The sequence below is a fragment of the Bos javanicus genome, chromosome 7 (assembly GCF_032452875.1).
Source record: "Bos javanicus breed banteng chromosome 7, ARS-OSU_banteng_1.0, whole genome shotgun sequence".
Lineage (NCBI taxonomy): Eukaryota > Metazoa > Chordata > Mammalia > Artiodactyla > Bovidae > Bos > Bos javanicus.
In genome coordinates, this window is record NC_083874.1 from 49,259,535 (window position 1) to 49,280,688 (window position 21,154).

Sequence of the window (21,154 nt, forward strand, 5' to 3'; positions counted from 1 at the left end):
AAACAAACAAACTATAAAGAATTTTTTTTTCTTCTAGTGTTGCAATTTGCTTGTCCAGCATACTGAAGCACAGACAGCTCTAGGTCTCATAGGGATACTGATGTGTTAGTTGCTCTACTCAAAGGAATAAAACTACTAATGGACCTAGTATTCCATTAAACACTCACATTTTCCTTATTTGCAGATGAGCCACATATTGCATCTTTCTTCCTGCGGCCATGCTCCAAGGCATTCGGAGTGCTACAAAACAGCTGTGCCTACAAGAGATTGTTTTCAAAGAACACCCGGCATCTTCGAGCTAAGCTGGAAATCCTCTGCCTCCCACCTGACAAACCCAAACCCAAAAAGATAAGTTACTCACTGGGCTACATTTTATAAGATGTTGGCGGTAATTCCTGTAGATCAAAAAAAGAAAAACTGCCAGTCATTCAAACCCCAAACACGATTTGGTTATTCTTCAGTGACTCGGGACATCCCACTTTTCTTTTCTTGCATTCTAGGAAACCTGTACCTAATTGATGTCTCTTCCAATACCAATATATAGGGTGTTCTCTGTGGTAAATAACAACACATTAAGTGACATCCTGGGGATGAGGACCTCACCTCAATGGCATAACCATATATATAGATATGCATCAAAGATGATGACTTTGTCCTATATCTTATGTGGACACAGTTTACAATTTGCTAATTTTTCAGCATGGACTATTGGGAGTTAATATTTATTTTTTATGGATTTCTATCCTCCATCCCCAGACTTCATCTAGGCTACCTGAGTTAGGACATATAAGCAATTCAAAGAAAATAAAACCAATATAAAGTAAAATTTTCACATTTATTGATTAAAAATACTCATGGAGAGTCTTCCCTAGTGCACAAAGAGGCACCTAATTCATCTAAACTTTGAAGAATAAAGTTATAAAAATATTAAAATAATCAAATGGAAAATTCATGATAAATTTAAGAATTAAAAGTACTTTTCATTCCTTGAGTACTCTCTAACTGAACATTTTTATAAGATCTTCAATAAAGAATCTTCAATAGTAATAAAAAAAACATTGTAAAATGCAGCATATGTATTAGGTACATATTCATTTAATCCTCACAGAAGTCATTTATGAAAAGTGCTATTATCTTCATTATTATTATTTCTTTATTACAAATAAACTGAGGTCCCTTGAGGTTAAGAAACTTGTCAAAGTAAGTTGATGAAGCAGTAAGACACTGGAATCCAGACACTCTGATTCCAGAGCCTGCACTCTGCTGCACTTTTGACCACTAAGATTTAGTACTACTCACATGCAGATAACAGCCTCCATCTAAGTTCAGTATACAATTCTCTTCCATTTTAAAGACTATACTGATTGTATGTGAGGGTTAAAATAAATAGCCTTCATTTTCACAACACTATTTTTTTTTACATAAGTAATCTACTATTTTTTATTTATTTTATTTTTTGGTTGCATTGGGTCTTTATTGCTGCCTGCAGCCTTTCTCTAATTGCAACAAGCAGGGGCTACTCTTCATTGCAATGCTCAGGCTTCTCATTGCAGTGGCTTCTCTTCTTGCAGAGCACAAGCTCTAGGCACATAGGCATCAGTGGTTGCGGCATGCAGGCTCAATAGGTGTGACTCATGGGCTCTAGAGCACAGGCTCAAAAGTTGTGGTACATGGGCTTAGTTGCTCCACAGTATGTGGAATTGCCCTAGACCAGGGATCAAACCTAAGTCTCCTGCATTGGTAGGCGGATTTCCATCCACTGTGCCACCAGGAAAGTCCCTCACAACACAATTTCAATTTTGGAAACTTAAAATATCTTTCAAGGGAAGAACCTACGCCTTCAAGCCCCCTTATACCTTAGGTGAAACATTCGCTATAGAGTCTGCATAGGATAAAATCCCTAGGCCAGTGCTGAGAAGGCTTTAATAGTTTAGTATGGGATTCATTTAGCAAAAGAACTTACATTCCAGCTAACCGTACTTGCTCAGGTCCTGTAGACTCCAAATGACCTGCAATCAGATGTAAAGTTATTCTTGTTCATGTATTTTGTCTTTCCTTCTAATTTTCATTACCAGTGAGCCATATTAATTTCAAAAGCTGAGCTTTTAAACACAAAGGCTCTTGAAAAATACCAATTTCATGATACAATGTACCATGGTACAAGTTCACAGAAACTTGAAAATCTGCATGTGTCACATAAAGGAAAATTTCTTGGAAATAGTGCATTATGCTAACCTACAGAGATTTTTTTCATCAGTAGAAAGGAAAATTTATCACTCAGGAAATATGAAATTAGAACAAATACTAAAATGGTTGACTAGTAAAACACATTCCTTTGGGGTACACACCCTATAAAAACACATAAGAATTAGTTGACAAAGCATTTCTTTATGTTGGCTTCTTTGTCTCTGCTGAAATTAGACTGAGGCATAAAACTTTTTATCTTTAACTACCACTTTCATTCCCACAATCAATCAACAAAATATTCCTTCTTATCTAACTTTCTCAACGCAAAGTGACTCCTATTCGGGTCAATTCTCTTCCCATTGGCTGAATTATTCTTCTCAAAAATCCTCTAGGTCCTCGAAGAATTCCATCCTCAAGGCTCTCTATCTACATTTACCACCTTCCATCTCTATCATACTACTGTCCTCTCCCCTAACAATTATTCCTTCCCTTGAGGCCTTTACCTCCCTTTCCCTACCAGTTTCATCAAGGTCTGCAGAAGCAGTAAGTTGAGTGGCAGACATCTCCCCGCTGCTAAGATTCGAAAGATCAAGGCAACATTTTGGGGTTCCTCTGTTGAGACATAATAATACATCAAGATTCCAACTGGGTTATAATATCCTAAAAGGCAAAGATCACATTATCCTCTTCATTTGAAATACCTATTTCTGACTACCACATAAAACAGTCTTCAAATAAATCTAATTGATTTTTGGAAACATGTCAGACTAGGCTGAGAAAAATCGCCACCTTTTCTCTACTCCAATAATACCTCATTTTCTCCTCCTCAACATGTTGAATCAAGGTAATTTAAGAAAATGGCTGAGGTGGGTCTTGACTCCTCATCTTTTGCTCTGAGCACCATGAGCACACAGATTTTCAGTACTACTCTGACTTCCAACTTTGCTGGCTAATTGAGGCATCAGAGTATGGCATTACCAGAATTTAAAGTACAATAGGGGCTTCCCTGGTGGGTCTGTGGTAAAGACTCCATCTGTCAATGCAGGAGATGTGGGTTAAATCTCTGGGTTGGGAAGATCCCCTGGAGAAGAAAATGGCAACCCACTCCAGTATTACTGCCTGGGAAATACCATGGACAGAGGATCCTGGCGGTCTACAGCCCATGGAGTTGCAAAAGAATTGGGCACTAGCAACTAAACAACAACAAAAGTAATGTTGACTGTAGTACTTATAAAACTACAACTTATATGATGCAATAGTTTTCAAAGACTTTCCTCATCATTTGATTCTATATGATCCTAGTAAGATAGTAAGGGATTATTATTTCTATGTTACAGAAAAAAAGCCTTAGACTCAAAACTGTCAAATAGTTAGTCAAGGACAGTAACTTAACCCTTATCTCTGAACCAGGATAATTTTTTAAAAGCCCAAAAACTGTTTAGAAGAGCAAAGGAGATGTGAAAAGAAAAAGTAGATTTACCCAGACAAAATGCTTAGGTTTGCAGAGTCACCAAAAAGTTTCTTCTCCACTGGAGTTGTAGGGAGATCTGAACTGATGGAAAAGGAAGCATCTCTCTCAAGGAGCAGGTTTAATATCTTCCTCTGATTGGACCTAAAACTAGGTCCTGAGGCAAGGCTTCCCTCCTCTCTTTTGGATGAGAAGAATTCTGCAGACATGGTCTCCGAGTTCTAAGAAAAAACAAAACCTAGCTAAGAGACGAGGCTTCCCAGATGGCTCAGCGGTAAAAGAATCCGCCTGCCAATGCAGGACACGTGGGTTGAATCCCTGGGTGGGGAAGATCCCTTGGAGGAGGAAATGGCAACCCTCTCTAGTATTCTTGTCTGGGAAATCCCATGGACAGAGGAGCCTGGTGGACTGCATGCAGTCCATAGGGTCGCAAAAGAGTCGGACTCTACTAAACAACCATAAGAGAGGGAAAACGTCACCTACACAACCTCCTCCACCCTTTACAGTTGCGACCAAGTGAACCAGTATTGGAGAAGGGGGCATTCCCAAACGGTGAATCACAGATTGGCCTGAAGGTGAAATAGCACTTGCCGGAAGTGGCTTGGCCTTTCCATTGGAATCTTAACTTACCGAAAGGCAACCTCAGGGTTTTGAAGATGAAATTAAAAGAAGCCACACAGTTCATGACTCCTGACAGGAAGGAACTCAGGTCTCCTAACTCGCTATAATGCCTGTTTTGTCCCCCCAAACACCGTTCGCGAGGCCCGTGATTCTGTGGAGGGCACAGCTCTAGGCTTACCGCAGGTTTGAGTCCGAGACTTGCCTTCAGGAGGAATGAAAGTAAGCAGGGAAATCAGACACAAGCGAAGATTCTAGAAGAACTAAAGAAAAATCTGAGGTAACGGAGGCGATCTAACCATACATCTATGCCTCTCGACCAGATAGGCCAGGTTTGGGTTTCGCCGCTTCTCTCAGCAGAAGGTTGAAGTTACAGCCTAAGAGTAAGATTAACAGCCAAAAGCCTTGACCATTCAAACCTTCCGCCTTCCCAAAATCCTATCACGCTCGCCTCAGAACTGCGTCAGCCTATCTCCGCGCACCCGCCTAGACCCGCTGAGCCAATCGTTTGCCTCCTACATCCCCGGGGGCGTGAGCTGTTCGGAAGGAGGTTTGCCCCGCCCCACAGGCCAGCAGGCTTCCGATTAGACCACCAGTTTGGGGCCAGCCCCTAGCTAAGCCCCGCCCCATAGGGAGCTTGGCGCCTCATTGGCTCTTCCTCTGGCCAATCACCACACCCTTTCTGAGCTCTCCTTTCCTTCGGCCCCCTCAGCCCCTTCAACCCCGGGACATTTAAATTGCACCTTGCTAGCGACGACCACTTAGCAGCAGCAGCAGCGACCACCACTCCCTAGGATAATACCTGGAGGAATTCATTTATGTGGGAGGGTGTTTTAAATGGATTGTGTTTTTTTTCCCTTGCTTCTTTCTCGTGCCGTTACGTGGACCTTTCCTTATTTTTGCTAGCCTTCCCCTATAGGTGGAACATTAGCAGCCAGTGTGGCAGATGTTGCGGCAAGACAGGTGTGTGTATTTATGATGAGTAGCACTGGCCCCTTGCAAGAGCTTTCCTGGGTCCGTGACCCTTTTAAGCGCGCAGCATCTGAGACACTATGTTTGTGAGGTAAAAGAAATTTCTTTTCAAGGAAAGTAGAATCATCTCATGGCATAATCCTTATCAGAGTCCAAAGGATCCTAAACTTTGGTTGTTTATGGGTATTTGAACATTGACTAGGTGGTTATTATTGTTAAGTCGTTCAGTTGTGTCTGACTCTTTGGGACTCCATGAACTGCAGCACGCCAGGCTTCCCTGGTCCTTCACCATCTTCTGCAGTTTGCTCAAACTCATGTTCCTTGAGTCAGTGATGCTATCCAACCATCTCTCTCATCCTCTGTCTAGACGGTATTAAGAATTTATTATTAATGTTGGGGATTTGCTTTTAAATAATCCTGTGGGAGTGGTGGTGAGTATAGATGAAACAAGATTGGCCATGAGTACTGGGTCACGGGTAACTAGGAGGTCCATGATATCCAGTAATATCAAAGTTTAGTCTTTATACTAATCACCTGTGGATCTTGCTAAAATGCATACTCTGGTTCAGTTGATCTGGTTACCAAGATTCTACACTTCTAACAAGTTCTCAGCTGATGCTAATGCAGCTAGTCTGGGGATCAGACTTTAAGTAGCAGAGAATTATGCTATTATCTTTGAATATTTGAAATTTTCCATAATAAAAAATGTTTAAAATAACCTTGGAAGCTCTTTAAAAGATAACTTACCAAAATGATAATTCAATAGGTCTAGAGTGGGGCTGAGGAATTATTAAGGCACCCATAAGCTACCCATAGAAATGGCTTACAGACCACACTTTGAGAAACAAATTAGAAATGCAACCTTTATCTTTGAGAGACAGTGAGTTAGGAATACAACCTTTATCTGGTGCCAGGATCTTGGTAGTGTAGTGGCTGAGAGGTATAGTATAGTTAGCTGGGTGTTATCCTAATACCCTTTTCATCTGTAGAATTTGCTTCCCCAGAAAGAAGGTGTGTGAAGAGTCTTTATCCTCCAAGATGGAGATGATGAGTGTGGGAGTCAGTACAGAGCCCTGCCATGCCAGGTAAGTTTGACAATCAGGCTGGAGATTAAGGGAATGTAGGAAGAGCTGGTTTCTGCTTTGATGACTATCATAACACTTCATGGGACCACTGTCTACATCTTTATAGGTGGGAGCTAGAGACAGATGCAACTGTTCTACAGCGGCGGCAAAAGCAGATAGATTATGGCAAGCGCACACCTGGTTACCAGTGCTTTCTGCAGCAGGTCCCCAAGTGAGTGCAGTTGTGGGTAGTCACAAAGAGTGTCAACCACATGGTTTTTGTTCAATGTCAGGTGATGGAAAGATACTAAAATCTGAATGCTCCCACAAAGTTGCAACATTACTAAATTATCCTGTAATCTAGTCCCCCAAATACATTTCCAAGATTTTTTTTTTCAAAAGGAACAAGTTATACTTGGCCTATAAGACTTCTCAAAGCTCTATTCGTGTTTGCTAGTAAATTTTTTTTCTTCCATTTTCACCTCATGCCTCCATGTGCGTGTATGGTAAGTTACTTCAGCTGGGGATTTGCTTTTTAAATAATCCCGTGGGAGTGGTGGTGACTATAGATGAAACAAGATTGGCCATGAACACTGGATCATGGGTAACTAGGACGCTATGGACCCCAGCCCCAGGGGATTCCCTCTGTCCGTGGGATTCTCCAAACATGAATATTGGAGTGGGTTGCCATGCCCTCCTCCAGGGGATCTTCCTGACCCAGGGATTGAACCTGCATTTCTTACATCTCCTGCATTGGCAGAAGGGTTCTTTACTACTAGTGCCACCTGGGAAGGCCCATGCCTCCATCTGACTGTTAATTACAACATACCTGCCTAATTACATGTAAGCTTACAAGCATATATACAAATTAATGAATGAAAAGGTAGAATATGTTTTAAAGAGATGTCAAATACTTTCTTCTGTATCTATCTTGACTAATGAGGGACTTGGAATATCTAATTTAGCTTACCCAGAAGAAAGAATATTAGACAGTTGGGAAGTTTGATGTTTAATCTAATTTAAACATTTTCTTTGAATTAAGGACATTGATCTTACCTCATTCTCAGAAAATCCCTAATGAGTCTCCTAATTTACCATAATGGAGAAGGCAATGGCAACCACTCCAGTACTCTTGCCTGGAAAATTCACCATAATAAGCAATAAGCTGTGCCCCTTGGCCTTGACCTTAGTCTGACACATTTGTCATTGCCAGGGCACAGCGACAGCCAGGACTTCACCCTCAAACACCAAACAAGAACAGGAGGTACAGCCGTCGCTCCTGGGATGCCCAGATCAGGAAGTGGAGAAGAGCCCTACATTCCTGGGACCCTCCCAGCCAGCCTCTGCAGGCTGAGGGGTGTGTGCACTATTCCTTGTTCCTTCCTTGAGTGGTGGACTAAGCCTTATCTCTCCCCACTTTGCAGAGGTTTCACTTTCACTGGCTGAAAAGGGAGAGCCTGACTGAAGTGCACATTTCTCTGACTCTGCTGCCTTCCTAGGTGCGGAATGGACAATCCCTTAGAGCCAATGGATTCCACCCCTTTGGATGACTGGCTCCAGGCCCTGGAACCCTCAGAGAATCAGGATGAAGACTAGGAGGGAGCCCAGGTAGTATCCTCTGCTAAAACCCACTGGAGCAGGGTCAGAGATGGGGTCTAGCCCAGGAGGTCACAATTATGATAGGGTTCAAGGTAGTAGCCCAAGAACAAAAGAAGGAAAATGGAACAGCAGGGGGGAAAATATGCAGAACGTGAGTAAAAAAAAAAAAACAGAAAACTTTGAACCAAAAGTGGCATAAAGAGATCTAGTTGTAGTTAGAAATGGGGAAGAGGCTGGGCTGCACTGGAGACACTGTTTTATACTTGATGAAATGGGTGTCATTTTCCTTTGAATCAAGACCTGAAATCTGACTTGCAGGGTTTGGTTGTTTTAAGTGTTTCAGTTTCTTTCAATGTTTTGCAAATGTGCCAATGCTAACTTCTTATACTCAATCACTTATCTTTAGTAAGCATGATATTTTATTATTAAATAAAAAGGGAGATTTACCTAGTGGTGAAGACCAAGGGCTTTAGAGTCTCAGACAGCTTTTTAATATGACCATTGTCCACCACATGGGTAGCTACTTAACCTCTCTTGCTGTTTCATCTGTCAAACAAGGAAATTTTCTCTCATTTGATGATTGTAAACAAAAATGAGAATACATATTTAAAGTATGCAGCACGGTGCCTGGCACATAAGCGCTCCATAGCAGCAATTACTGGAAACCGTTTCCTCTACACTTCATGGTCCCTGCCCCTTCTTTTGCCAAGGGGAAATGTGCAGGGCAAACAAATGTGCAGTGTATCTCCCATCACACCCCCCTGCTCCACGTATTTTCTTGATAAGTACCTCACTTTCCCTTTACTCTTCTTTTTCAGTTTGCAGATTTGGTCACTCCTGCCTTCCCTGTCTTTCTGAGGAAGATTCCCACCATTGCCTCTACCTTTGAGCTGGTCACAATTACTTATCTGTCCCAGACTTCAGTGGTGCATAAAATATTTAGGGAAAACGTGTCTTTCAGGGGACTTCTTGCTGAATGTAATAGTGAAGATTACTTGCAGTACTTCTACTTTTCAACTTATTAAAAATCTAAAACTCTGTCCCACAAAGAGATCATAACACGAAGGCATTGTTTAAAACCTCTCCTTTTCCCATGTTTTACCCTCTGTCTAAACCTTCTTTGATAGCTGATACTCAAATTTACTTAACAGCCAGAAACCACCTAGCCGTTCCACAACCTCTTCACCTACCAACTGCTACATTCAGTCTCTTGAAAAAGGACTTAAACTTTGGCTGAGTAGAAGGTAGTGGTAGCGATGGAGATTTAATAAAAGGTGGTTTCTTCTTCCTGAAGAGGAAATATAGCGCTATCAATATCTTTTCCCCCAGCGACCTGTTTCCTCCATCCCAGAAAGGTTTAAAGAAAGTGGTCCAGCTGTAACCACCGTACTTTCCCTTCTCCCCCCTCCCCCACGCAAGCAACTGAACCGCCTATGATGTCATAATCACAATCCCATTACCTCATCCTGCTGGGGGGTGGGGGCATAGAGAGAGGAGAAGGAGTGAACAGCCCTGGGCCCTCGTCGGATTTACAGTATTTTGAGTGACAGCTAGCTACACAAACAAGTGGAAACGGCCCGCAACCGTTACAGGTCCTGGGTTTATAAGGTTCGAGCCGATCCGGCAGCTGGAAGAGGGGCTCCTGGGACTCAGAGCAGGCCCTAATCGGCGCTTGGACTACGCCTCCCAGAAGCCTTCACGACATGGACGGGTCCTCTGCTGGGGGAAGGGGAATTCCTTCAGAGCGGAGGCCGTAGAGAGTGGGGGCAGGAAAACAGGTGAGAGGAACCCTGGCTAATTCCGTTATGCTGCCGAAATCGAGTTGGGGGGCGTACGTGGACAGATGTAGTAACAGAGGGCGGGGGCAATGGCTTTGTTTACCTTCGACCAACACGGCCTCCCCCGCGGGTTTCGAGATTTGCGTTCGACTGGCCCAGTCCACCTTCTGCAATATTTTGCAGGGGGTGACTTCCTAGGGAGGAAATCACCCTCATCGCTAAATCAAAGAGCCCGGCCTCTTTCCGACGGCGCTAGCCAAGAAAGACTTTGCGAGAAAAACGACGCGGGGCTCGAGCCTCCACGGACGGTTCAGGGGGGTTCTCCCAACCCGAGCGATCTCTCCACTCTCCTCAGGGGCCCGTTGGTTCACGCCGGCGCCTTTTAAGGGCACCGTGGGGCGAACCGAGCGCTCAGAGCTGCTCCGGCCGCGGCCCTGGGAACTGGAGGAGCCGCGGTAGGTGGCGGAGGGCAGGTGGCGCTGGGGCCTCGGGGCGGGCACCTAGACCGTCCCTCCCTCCTTCCCTCTTTCCCCTCCCCCAGCCCGTCCGCCCGCGAGGCAGGGCCTTGCTGGCCGCCTCCGCGGGGAGAGCACGGGACCCGGTGGGGGAGGGGGTGGCGGAGTGTTAAGTCCCAGACCCTCCCGTCCCCTGTGTCCTGAGTTCGCTTCCCCGCGGCCAGATGATGGAAGCTGATTGGGAACAGGCGAGCGACAGCCCCCCTGAGCGTGCCCTGGCGCCCTCCCCCCCACCCCGAGGGGCTAGCGGACGCCCCATGCCCCACCCCGCGGGGACAGGCAGAGCAACCGATGGAGAGGTTTAAGATTGGAGAGGGGGGCCTAGCCTTTTGCTTCTTCACTGGGGTGGGGGGAGGGGTGCTCCCACTTGTCACCCCTATGCCCACCAGTGCCATATGGAGAAAAAGCAGTCAGGTCCCCACATACCTGTTCGTGTGCCTCCCTGCCTCATGTTTTTCTTCAGTCTCCCCCAGAGCTGTGGGACTGGGACCTAGGGGGAAGGTCTCCAGGGGTTTTTGACTCTTTTCTTCCTTGGCCTGACTTGATCCTAGGTTATCCAGGTTCCAGCACAACCTCAGCATCCCTGAAACCCTTATGTCAGGGGTTACCGCCACCCAGTGGGGTGGGGGTCCAACCTTTATTTGAGGGACAGGTGATGGTGCAGAGAAAGCCTGGATTGAGAGTTGGGCCTGGTGGGATTTGAGGGAGGGCCTAGCGGCCTGCTGCTCTGTGTTGGGCTTAGCCCCATGCCAGTTGTTAAGCTGAGAAGTTTTAACTTGTTTAGTGAACGTTCAGGGCTGTCTGTGCCCCTCAGATGCACAAAATGGAAGGGGAAGGAAGGCGGCAAGAGAGGGCTTCTTACACTTTTTTCTCTGCCTGCCTGAGAAAGAGGAGGCCCCTCGCGGAGCTGGTTTGCCTTCTTTTGTGTCCTGGTTTGATTCCTTATGGCTTCCGTTCTGTTCCCCCTCTCAGCCTGGCCTGTTTTAGGAAACTCAGACTGAAAGTATCAGTTGCGTGGTGGTAGTTGCATTGTTCTAATTACTGCCGTGTGTGGCCACATCCCAACAATTAAAATGCAGAAAAACACAAAATCACTCTCTTGATCCCAGAGAGGGCTGGAAGTTTGCTATTTGGCCAAATGCCTCATGAAAACCTTGAAAGAGTTTGCTTTATTCCCTGCTTCTCATGGCTGGTCAGCCTGAGGCCTGGGGTCTCTGAGGGTAAAAGCCTGCCTTAGGTTTTCTCTCTGGTTGGTCTTTGAGGTCAGAGTTAAGAAACCAAGAGCAGAAGTGATACAAGCTTTAGCTTCTCCTACAAGAATGGGGGAAGCGGCTGAAGGGAGTGCTCAGGAAACTGGAACTTCAGGGTGGTAATAATAATTATGCATGAAAATATTATTTAACTATAGTGGTGGTTGACTTCTCCTGCCTCCTTTTTGCTTAAACTCCAAGTACATCGAAGTGTGTTTCTTTGCTTCTCTTTGTGGTCTGCCTCCCTCTGAGGTGGAAATCGAGTAGAGAGGATTCCCGCCGCCGCCACCCCACTTTTTTTGGCCAGGGTTGAAAGTTATCTGCCCTCAAGGTCAAGCCTTTTGGGCTTTTCTTGGCATGTGAGTGAGGGAGGTTGATATCCAGCCAAATAAACCAACCCAATTGCTTTCTTCATCTTAATATTATCACTTGTAGCACCCTGAGGCTTTATAGAGCAACAAATAGGAAGGGTGAGAAACAGCAGTCTGTGTGGACTTCTGATTTGTTCAGGCCAAGTGGTATACTTCTTATGTTTGATATTTTGCATTATTATATTATCCCTGTGACAGATTAAGATTATTCTGCCCATTTTTCATATGAGTAAACTGAGGAAAAGAAAAGTTTGATGATTTGCCAAGACCATGACAGCAAATCGGATCCAGATTTGATTTCTTGATAGTTAGTTCTCTTTGCTAGCAAATGCTACTTACACTGTCTGATTGCTGTCTGCCTGCTGGTCATTTCTGGGAATAGGCAGAACAGTATGGAAATGTTAGATTAACTTCCCTCCTCCGTTGATTGAGGTCCCTCAGGCAATTGTGTGGGCTTGAAGCCTGTTCTCTGATAGAATTAGTTTGCTTCTACTGTAATTGACCATGAGAAAGAGTCTTGATTAATTGTATTCATGGTCTTTGAGTCAAATCAGGCTAAAAACTTAGTTGAATGAAGTTAGAGTTGTTGTTTTTAACATCTGTAGAGTTGAAATGTGAATGGAATTACCCTGGTAGCATTTTCTTGTCTTCTTATAAGAGAATATGTACAGTATCTGTTGGAGAACAATAATATCAGCTGTTGAGGATAAAGGAGAATATAATACCTTGTTTACTCTGGTTTGAAGTAGAAAGTCATTCCTATAACCAGTGCACTGTTACTATTTCTGTAGTTTAGGAAGAGGCTACCTCTTCTTGCTTTTGACTGGAAGATAAAATATTGGACTAATCAGGATGGAGATAACAATGTAGGCATTTCTCTCGTCTGAGCTCGTGGTGCTGGTATTTTGGGTAGGCAGAGCAGAGCACGAACCAGGTTAGGAGTGGCAAATAGGTTTCAACTTGCTTGCTAACTCCATTTTATTATACTGGTTATCCGGAGTGCCAAGTTGAGACTGTTTCTGAGGCTATGTTTAGGCTTAGCCGGAAAGAGCTGTGATCAGTTAATGATGTGTGCCAGAGGCCTGACATAGGGATGCTGGGGTATGTGTGCCTTGCATTTTCCATCTCTGGAGTAGGTACATCTCTAATATCACTTGGGGCTGATCCATCTGTAATTGGCAGACTCAGCAGGCATGACTGGAGAGGGAAGTCCCAATGGTGCTAGAATGGTGCTGCAGTGGCAGAAGACAGCTCACGAGTGAGGTCTGGAAGAACAACAGGGAAGACATCCATCATTTGCTCCAAAGTGTGCAAGTCAAATCCCGGGGAGAATCATGATAACCCTGATCACTGAGCAGCTACAGAAGCAGACTCTGGATGAGCTGAAATGCACACGCTTCAGCATCAGTCTGGTAAAAGACAGTCTTCCCACTTCTCTAAGACCCCCTCGCCCTTTCTTAGGCTATTTGTTGTTACTACTTCAGCCTTGTCCTGTGTTGTATGAATTATCGTACTTGTACTAGATGTGCCCACTAAAGGCTCAAAACCCAGCCCAAAAGGAAGAGGGCAGGGATTTTTTTTACTGTTAAGAGAAGGGCCACTAAAATTTGGGTGGAGAAAGGTTTGAGATACTGGAAGATGTGAATTATTTTACTAACTTTGAGAGGATAAGAGAACACTTAGATGTCCCTAATATCCCTATAGCCCATGAATTGCAGAGGGGAGCTGAAAGGGCTTCCTGGAACTCTGTCCTGATCTTGAATCATGATGGATATTCTGTGTCTCTTAGCCTTTGCCTGATCATGCAGACATCTCCAACTGTGGGAACCCTTTCCAGCTTGTGTCTGGTAAGACATTATGTGTACATTTGTGTGTATGCCATGCCTCCATCCACATGTTTCTTTTATTGGTTTTCCATAACCAGGTCTAACTAGCCTGCCTCCACAATTTTCTTACCAGGGTCAGCTTCTGAGATTGGTGCTTGTCTCCATTTTATTGCACCAGTATGGGAGTTATCTGTTTACCTTGCTCTTATTCTAGCCTTGTAGGAACTTTTGTAATCTAATTTTTTGAGTAGGGAATACAGTCACATTTCAAATTTTTTTAAATAGGAAAAGTGTTAATCTGAAAAAAGTCCCCCTTCCTTTTCTATCTACCTAGCTTCTATCACCTCCCTAAAAGTAATTCCTGTTATTAGTTTCTTGTCTGTTCAACCAGAGTTTTTGTTTTTGTTTTTTTACAAATAGAAGCAAATATAAATTAAAATTTTTTTTATTCCCACTCTTTGAACACAAAAGGTTGCATTCTGTATATTTGGAACTTTCTTTTTAAACTAATCATAATAAGGCTAGAAGATCTTACTATGTAAGTATGTTGAGTGTTTCCTTGTGGGTGGCCAGACCCAGAGGAACACAAGCACCATCAAAGGCTTTTCCCACTGTACCCTCCCCACCCTTGCCTTCACTAGGAATACAAGTGATCTCTTACCTGCTTGATGCTTTGACACATAGGAAAGGTAAAGGCTAAGGACGGAGAGTGTAGGCCAGGTTTCCGCAACTCAGGGCTTGGGGGTTGGGGGAGGAAAGAGCTCGGTGGAGTGGAGTGAAAGGTGAGCATGGCACACACACCTTTGCTTCTCTTGACTCATTCTACCTTTGACAGGGATTCACAGGCAGTTTATGATTCTACATTTTTAGTTTCAGGTGGTTCCTCATAACGGAGGCACTATAGTCTGCTGGGTAAAAGACCTAGCTTTAGCATCGGACAGATCTGGTTCTGAACCTTGCTTTGGTCATTTGATTCCTGTATAACTGTTGGCAAGTTATGGAACTTCTCTCATCTGTGAAATGGGGGTAGTGATAGTACCTAACTCATGAAGTTTAGGGGAAACCTCACATAAAGTGCTCACTGTGTTTTGTAGCACATAATAAGCTTTTGAAAATATATTAGCTATCATTAATTCTATCTTTATTATGAATGCCTTCCAGAAGGTGCTTCCTGGAGGGGCCTGCCCCACTGTTCCTGTGCCGAGTTCCAGGATAGCCTCAACCTCAGCTACCACCCCTCAGGCTTGAGCCTGCACCTCAGACCACCCAGCCCAGGAAGTTCCCCACAGGAGCAGTCCCTCTCCCAAGTCCTAAGCCCTGAGCCCCCAGACCCAGAAAAGCTTCCTGTGCCCCCTGCCCCTCCATCTAAGAGGCACTGCCGCTCACTCTCAGTGCCCGTGGACCTGTCTCGCTGGCAGCCAGTGTGGCGGCCCGCCCCCTCCAAGCTGTGGACTCCCATCAAGCACCGGGGCAGTGGTGGAGGGGGTGGGCCACAGGTGCCTCACCAGAGCCCCCCAAAGCGGGTCTCCAGCCTCAGGTTCCTCCAAGCTCCCAGTGCCTCTTCTCAATGTGCCCCAGCCCACAGACCCTACAGCCCCCCTTTCTTCAGCCTAGCCCTAGCCCAAGATTCCTCTCATCCCTCTGCCGCCTCCCCACAAAGTGGCTCCTGGGAGAGTGATGCTGAGTCCCTGTCACCTTGCCCACCCCAGCGCCGCTTCTCCCTGTCACCCAGCCTGGGCCCACAGGCAAGCCGCTTCTTGCCCTCTGCCCGGAGCTCCCCTGCATCCTCCCCAGAGCTGCCCTGGCGACCTCGAGGCCTGCGCAATCTTCCCCGAAGCCGCTCACAGCCTTGTGATCTTGATGCCCGCAAAGCTGGGGTCAAGCGGCGCCATGAGGAGGACCCTCGGCGGCTGCGGCCTTCCTTGGACTTTGACAAGATGAATCAGGTGGGACTGGCAAGACCAGGGAAGCTGGGATGGGAGTAGCGAAGACTGTTCGATTTTCACTTGTAAGGTGTCCTCTAGCTCCGGGCCCTCCTGACATGGCCTCTCTTGGCACTCCTGTCTGCCTGAGCCTTGGCTAAGGGTGGTCTACCATCTCAATTTGCCCAGGATTATCCTGGTTTTAGCATTGAAAGTCCTGTGAAATTCTTCAGTTCTGGGAGTTGCAGAGAAACTCAGTGGACCCATGTTAAACCTTCCAACAGAGATCCCAGATTGTCCTACCGGAGGCATCTTCCCTCTTTATGCATGGCTCAGAAAAGCCCCATCAGTGCCCTGCCCCTTCTCATGCAAGGCTGGTTTTGTCCCTTGCCCTTCACTGCTTCACGTGGGCCTGGGAGGGCTTAAGCAAAATAGGCTGCTGCATCATTCATTCACTCAACAAATGTTTTTTGTCTTCCCAGTATGAGTACAGTTGTTGTAGGCACTTGCCCACTCTTTTCATATTCTTCTTTGGGACCACTGGGTCATAAACCGCTTTGAGGACTTACTCACTTATTCATAGTCATTCGTTCAAGCAGTCAACAAATGTTATTGAATACCTACTACGTAACAGACTCTGACTAGGCACTGGCAATATAGGAGTGAAACAAGCTGTCAGTCAGTACTCCTACACACATGAAGTTTATAAACAGGCTTCTAATCTTGAATCTGATAGAAACTATGGGCTCTTTTCCTCAAAAAAATATGCATGTACACTGAATTTTCAAAATTTTATCTGGGAGTTCATGACCTCACCCTAACGCATAGGACTCCTGCTTTCAAGGGTAACCAAGAGGGGTACTTTGAAATACAGCTTGGGCGGGGTTCTCTGGGAAGTTAACATCTCTCTTTGCCTTAATTTTGTTTGTTTGTTTGTTTTGTTTGACAGAAACCATACTCAGGAGGTCTCTGTCTCCAAGAAACAGCCCGGGAAGGCAGCAGTATCTCTCCACCGTGGTTCATGGCCTGCAGCCCCCCACCCCTCTCTGCTTCCTGCAGCCCCATTGGGGGTTCCTCCCAGGTGCTGAGTGAAAGCGAAGAGGAAGAGGAGGGGGCCGTGCGGTGGGGGCGGCAGGCGCTAAGCAAGCGGACACTGTGCCAGCAGGACTTTGGGGACCTGGACTTGAATCTGATTGAGGAGAACTAAAACTGAGAGGCTACTTCCTGGGGCCACACAGACTGACTCTCTTATGGCTACTAACAAGTGTCGAGGTCCCAAGGCTGGGGGCCCAGCCTGGGAATGGGGGTGAATGGAGGGCTCCGACTCAGGGCAGCCGGAAATCTTCTCGCTCCAGGAAGCTCGACTATGCCGAGAGACTGGCCGGGACAAGATAAACGGAGCTGGTGGCGGGAGGGACAGCCCCAGAGCAGACCCTTCCCATGGCGGCCCTGAGTGTGAGTATCCCTGCCACCGAGAAAGCAATGGGCAGGGACGGAAGGGGTCTGCCGACCCCAGCTCGGGGAATTTCACTAGCCCCTTTGCTTCAAAGGGCACTTGTGTCTTAGAATTTGGCCAGGGTGGGGGGTTCATTCAGCCTCCTTGGAGAAATTGTGTGAGAGTGTGTTGAGTGCATGAGAGTGCTCGAGGAAAGGTGTGTTTGGGTAGCTTTAGGGAAGGAAGGCAGTTGAAACCTAACAGCAGAGCACCACAGTACTCCCAGGATCTTAGGTTTTCACGGGACAGCAGGCTTGTTTTAGGAGTCGGGGTTCTAAGGAGCTCTGGAAGCAAGCTTGTAATCTGTTAGCAACAGTGGCTCTGCAAAGGATTCTATTTGGGGGTCCTCAACTAATGGTCTTTTCCTCAGGCCCATACCTCCCCTAGATAGATCTAGTATTGGCTGGAGAGGGCGCTGCATATTGATTCTGCTGGCTTTTTTTTTCTTATCAGATTGCCAAGGCTGGATACAAGTTGCCTATCTCACTCACTAAGTAGATGCAAGCACATGTGGGCAATTAAGGCAGGGCTGAAGGGCTCTATCTCTTTCTTTCCCTTCCTACTGATGGGACCTCTTTTCCCTCTTACTTTCTGCCCTTTGAGGGTCAAGAAGAAGGAAGGAAGCCCCTGTATGGAGGCTGACCTGCAGCAGAAGTAGTGTTCAGTCCCCAGCAGGCATAGGTGAGTGCACCCCAGCACTGCCCTTTTGAAGCAGACTGTAGAGAAACTTGTTATAAGATCCAGGCCTAGCCATTTTTTCTGAGTTGGTTGAGAAAGAGGAAGGGGATGTCAGCATTTACTAGTTTGCTCATCTTCCACTCCTGCCAGGAAATGTTTATTTGCCTCTAATTGGCCCTTAGAGACCTCAGGGAGGTTGAGGCTCACTGAGGGATTGGCTGAGGATATGTAAAGCAGACTGTGAGAAGCAGCTGGGAGTTTGTTGTTGCTGGATTGAATTTCTTTTATTGTTTCACACCCACAACTTGGGCTCAGCAACAGGTCTCAGTGGCCACACTGATGGGTTTAAGGATTTCAGAAGCTCTATAGGGCTGGCTCCAGGGGAGATGCATACTGAAGCTGCTGCCATAATGGCTTTTGAGGCTTTGTCCAGCTTTGCTTAGACCCTGCAGGACCAAATTAGACCTGCCCTTCCTGTTTATTGGAAGAAGGGCATTTTCCCAGGGTTTTGTAGGAACCAGTTGCTCATGTTAGGAAAGAGGACCTATGTGTTTTCTTCCTTATGGATTTGAACTTACGGTTTTCTGGGTCTCCCACATGCTGGATAGGAGCATCAGTGAGGCCCTAGCATCCTTGCCTCCACTCCCGAGGAGATGGCTATGTCTTCTTCAGCCTCCTGCCTTTAGAGGTTCTACCCCTCCAGGACTCCTTCCCTTCACCTGCTAGTTTGCACGAGTTACTAGTGAGCTACCAGATCTGTAGGGGCCTGAGAGAGGTTCTCTGGAGAATCCAAGGAAACTGTGAGCCCAGGAGTTGCCCCTCCTTGGTTTTATCCCTCCCCTTTCTGTTCTCGCTCTTTAGGCCATAATTTCCCTGGTGCCAGCTTCTTTTCCTCCTGGGCCATCCTCATGCCTGGGCTCTCTGCTGCAGATTGTGCCAGCTTACAATAGGCCACTGGTAATGTCAGGGGGTTCTCTGCAGGCCCAAAGCTGAAGTGAGGGCAATAATTTCTGCCTCCACCCTGGCTTCCTCAAAACCCTAGGGCACCATCCCTAAGGGAGAAGGTCTATAGATGCCATATTTGAATTCCATTACTTTAAGATCTGGAAAGTTAAACTAGCTGGAACTATTGTTTTGCTTCCTAATCTAAGTACCTGTGGCCCTTGGACAAGCCTTTTCGAGAAGTGGTTTATTTTGCTTTACATGGTAGATCTGTATAAACCAAATGCTATTTTTCAAAGCATTTGGACTGCTGACCATTTAAAAGCAGCCTGTGATTGCTTCTTTTGTAAAGCAAGCAACCTCCCTCTACTTTAGCTGTTTTGACAATTTGGATTTTCACATATTGGGCTTACCCAGAGTGGAACACACCTCTGCAGTGGTTGACCCTGGGTAGACATCTGCATCTGTGTTGTGTGTGTGGTGTGGCTGATCAGTAGGTGAGTATTCCTGCGTGTGTGAGTGAAGCCACTCCCAGGCTGGTGCTCTCCTCCTGTGCCCGGTGACTGCCCACTGGCAGCTCCAGCTGCCCTTCACTCCCACCTGCTGCCAAAGTCCCTGTGCTAATGGGATTACAAATACAAAAAGTGGAAAAATTTTTTCGTAAACTTTGTTTTATATTAAAAAAAATCCATAAGTCTGTGTGTGTTAAACATGAGGTCCTGCCTCTGTGGCTGTGTTTGAAAAAATAAAGTTTTATTAGAATAATCCATTTTCCCAAGCAACCTTGTGTACTACAGTGTTGTCTTCCTTTCTTCACAAAGAAAGGCAAGGAGGAAGTGGGGAGAAGGCCACGCAACTCTTCCAGCTGCTTCTTCTATGACATGGCTGAACTTTTGCCCCTCGAGGACAGTATTTGGTCCCTGGGCCCTTTGCAGCCACAGTAGTTATATCCTGTGACCCAGCTTCTGTTAAGACCTCAGTTATTTCTGGCAGTCTGATTTGGTCTCCTGTTTCCCTGGTACTTATAGCCATCTCTTCTTACCTCCTGTCACTCTCACTTCCAGCAGGGTGATGTCAAGTATTAATCCATTATTCCTCCCTGAGAAATGCTAGATGGTGCAATTAGAAACTTGTCTAGAATGGTTTGTAGGCTTTGGGAAGTATGGAGAAGGCATGATACGGACCTTGTCCAGGAGTGTCTTTTCAGAGTTTTCATACATTTTGTTGTGGAGAGCTGGAGATAAAGTTGTCAAAATTCAGAGTCCAAAGACCTCAGCAATTTCACCATCCTGAAAATACTGGTTTTGGAAAACTACCCTAGCAGCAGAGCTGCTTTTTTGCTCTAGAAGGTGGTATTTTCCCTAATGCTTCAATTTGGAATGTTCATTTGCTGAAAGAAGCTGTTTGGCTCACTCTCTCTCTCTAGACCTTTCTATTCCACCCTTTCTTCTCCCTCCGTTAGCATTCTTCCAATGTGTGTGGGTGAAGTGTAGTTGCTTAGAGAGCTAGGCAGGAGCCTCTTGTCCCTAAGGCATAGCCTTTCTTTACCAGTTGTAGCAATGACTTGCCAGGCAGCAAGAAGAGTCAAGTTGCTTAGCCTCCGACCCAGTTTTCTGCTTCAAATTGGTGACACTCATCACTGAATACCAATGAAGTGTGCAAGAAGAAAGGATTGGCTTGACTACCTGGAGGAGGAACTTTGAGGGGATGAAAAAACACCCTGAAAAGAGTGGGAGTTGTCACCTATCCTGGAAACAAAGTAAGAAGGGCTTTGAAGGGGGTAGGGCTATAGCATGTGGTTAAAGAATCTCAGAATCACAGGTTCGTTCTTTGTATAAAACTGCTGTTATGTTTCGCCTACTGTTTGAGCAGGGTTAAGGCCTGAACAAACTTACTTCCCTCTGCTTTTTTTCCTTTCTGGTCAGTTTTTTTGTTGGGTTTTTCTACTGTTTATTTTCTCTGAAGGCTAGTGTGATTTCATTTTCCATTGCTGAAGCATAAGAAAGAATATAAACTTTATGAGGGTTTTGTTTTATTCTTTGAAAACTTACTGGCTTATGAAAGTGTTGCCATATTTGTGAATTAATTATTTATTTTTTGTCTTTGCTTTCCCATTGCTGAGCTTAGGCACAAAGACACCACTTGTGTCTGGTGCTGTGAGAAGCTAGCTTTGGACAGTGGGACAGTAATAAGAGCTCCCCATGAGAGAAAATCCCAGCAGTGAATTTTAATGGAAAATCTACAAGGCAGCTAGGTCATGTATGGATTCATCTCTTTGTCTCTTACCAATTACAATTTGTGAGGAGTGTGTTTTAAGAGGTGTCTCGGCCCAGAAAAACCAAGAAAAACTGAATCAGGCCTCAGATTGGCTATGGAAGATGGACACTATAGGGAATAGGGAGAGGAAAAAATCCAAATAAATGTTTCCTTGGTGCTCCATAAGGTTAGTTCTAGAATGGCTTCACTGGA

The 21,154-nt window shown here is 45.6% G+C and overlaps 2 protein-coding genes across 9 annotated transcripts in view; one reads left to right on the forward strand and one right to left on the reverse strand.

The window, feature by feature from the left end:
• CDC25C (cell division cycle 25C) overlaps positions 1-9,908 on the reverse strand; it is a 35,919-nt gene extending 26,011 nt beyond the window's left edge. Inside the window, exons 1-7 of one of the 7 annotated variants that reach the window (XM_061424682.1) lie at positions 9,790-9,877; positions 8,356-8,454; positions 3,668-3,876; positions 2,705-2,799; positions 1,964-2,009; positions 362-395; positions 168-257 (exon numbers count right to left, since the gene is read on the reverse strand). In XM_061424682.1, the coding sequence (XP_061280666.1) occupies positions 168-257; positions 362-395; positions 1,964-2,009; positions 2,705-2,799; positions 3,668-3,864 (462 nt within the window). In that variant the 5' untranslated portion in view covers positions 3,865-3,876; positions 8,356-8,454; positions 9,790-9,877. Of the gene's footprint in view, positions 1-167; positions 258-361; positions 396-1,963; positions 2,010-2,704; positions 2,800-3,667; positions 3,877-4,454; positions 5,154-8,355; positions 8,455-9,098; positions 9,311-9,789 lie in introns of those variants that run through there. The other 6 variants (XM_061424679.1, XM_061424685.1, XM_061424680.1 and 3 more) reach the window with 6 other exon arrangements.
• Positions 9,398-19,467, forward strand: FAM53C (family with sequence similarity 53 member C). Of its 2 annotated transcripts, none has more exons than XM_061424693.1 (5): positions 9,398-9,686; positions 13,005-13,234; positions 13,612-13,669; positions 14,810-15,594; positions 16,520-19,467. In XM_061424693.1, exons 2-5 carry the CDS (start codon positions 13,157-13,159, stop codon positions 16,775-16,777), a joined length of 1,179 nt encoding a protein of 392 aa, XP_061280677.1. In that variant the 5' UTR covers positions 9,398-9,686; positions 13,005-13,156; the 3' UTR covers positions 16,778-19,467. The 2 variants fall into 2 exon arrangements, with proteins under 2 accessions (XP_061280677.1, XP_061280676.1); XM_061424692.1 differs by lacking the exon at positions 9,398-9,686 and adding an exon at positions 10,055-10,141.
• The last annotated feature ends 1,687 nt before the right edge of the window (positions 19,468-21,154 follow it).

Bases quoted from the DNA above. Each gene is read 5' to 3' on its own strand.
- FAM53C (XM_061424693.1), top strand. From the start codon at position 13,157: ATGATAACCCTGATCACTGAGCAGCTACAGAAGCAGACTCTGGATGAG. The intron at 13,235-13,611 runs GTAAAAGACAGT...TGTGTCTCTTAG, and splicing joins CACGCTTCAGCATCAGTCTG to CCTTTGCCTGATCATGCAGA. The intron at 15,595-16,519 runs GTGGGACTGGCA...TTTGTTTGACAG, and splicing joins ACTTTGACAAGATGAATCAG to AAACCATACTCAGGAGGTCT.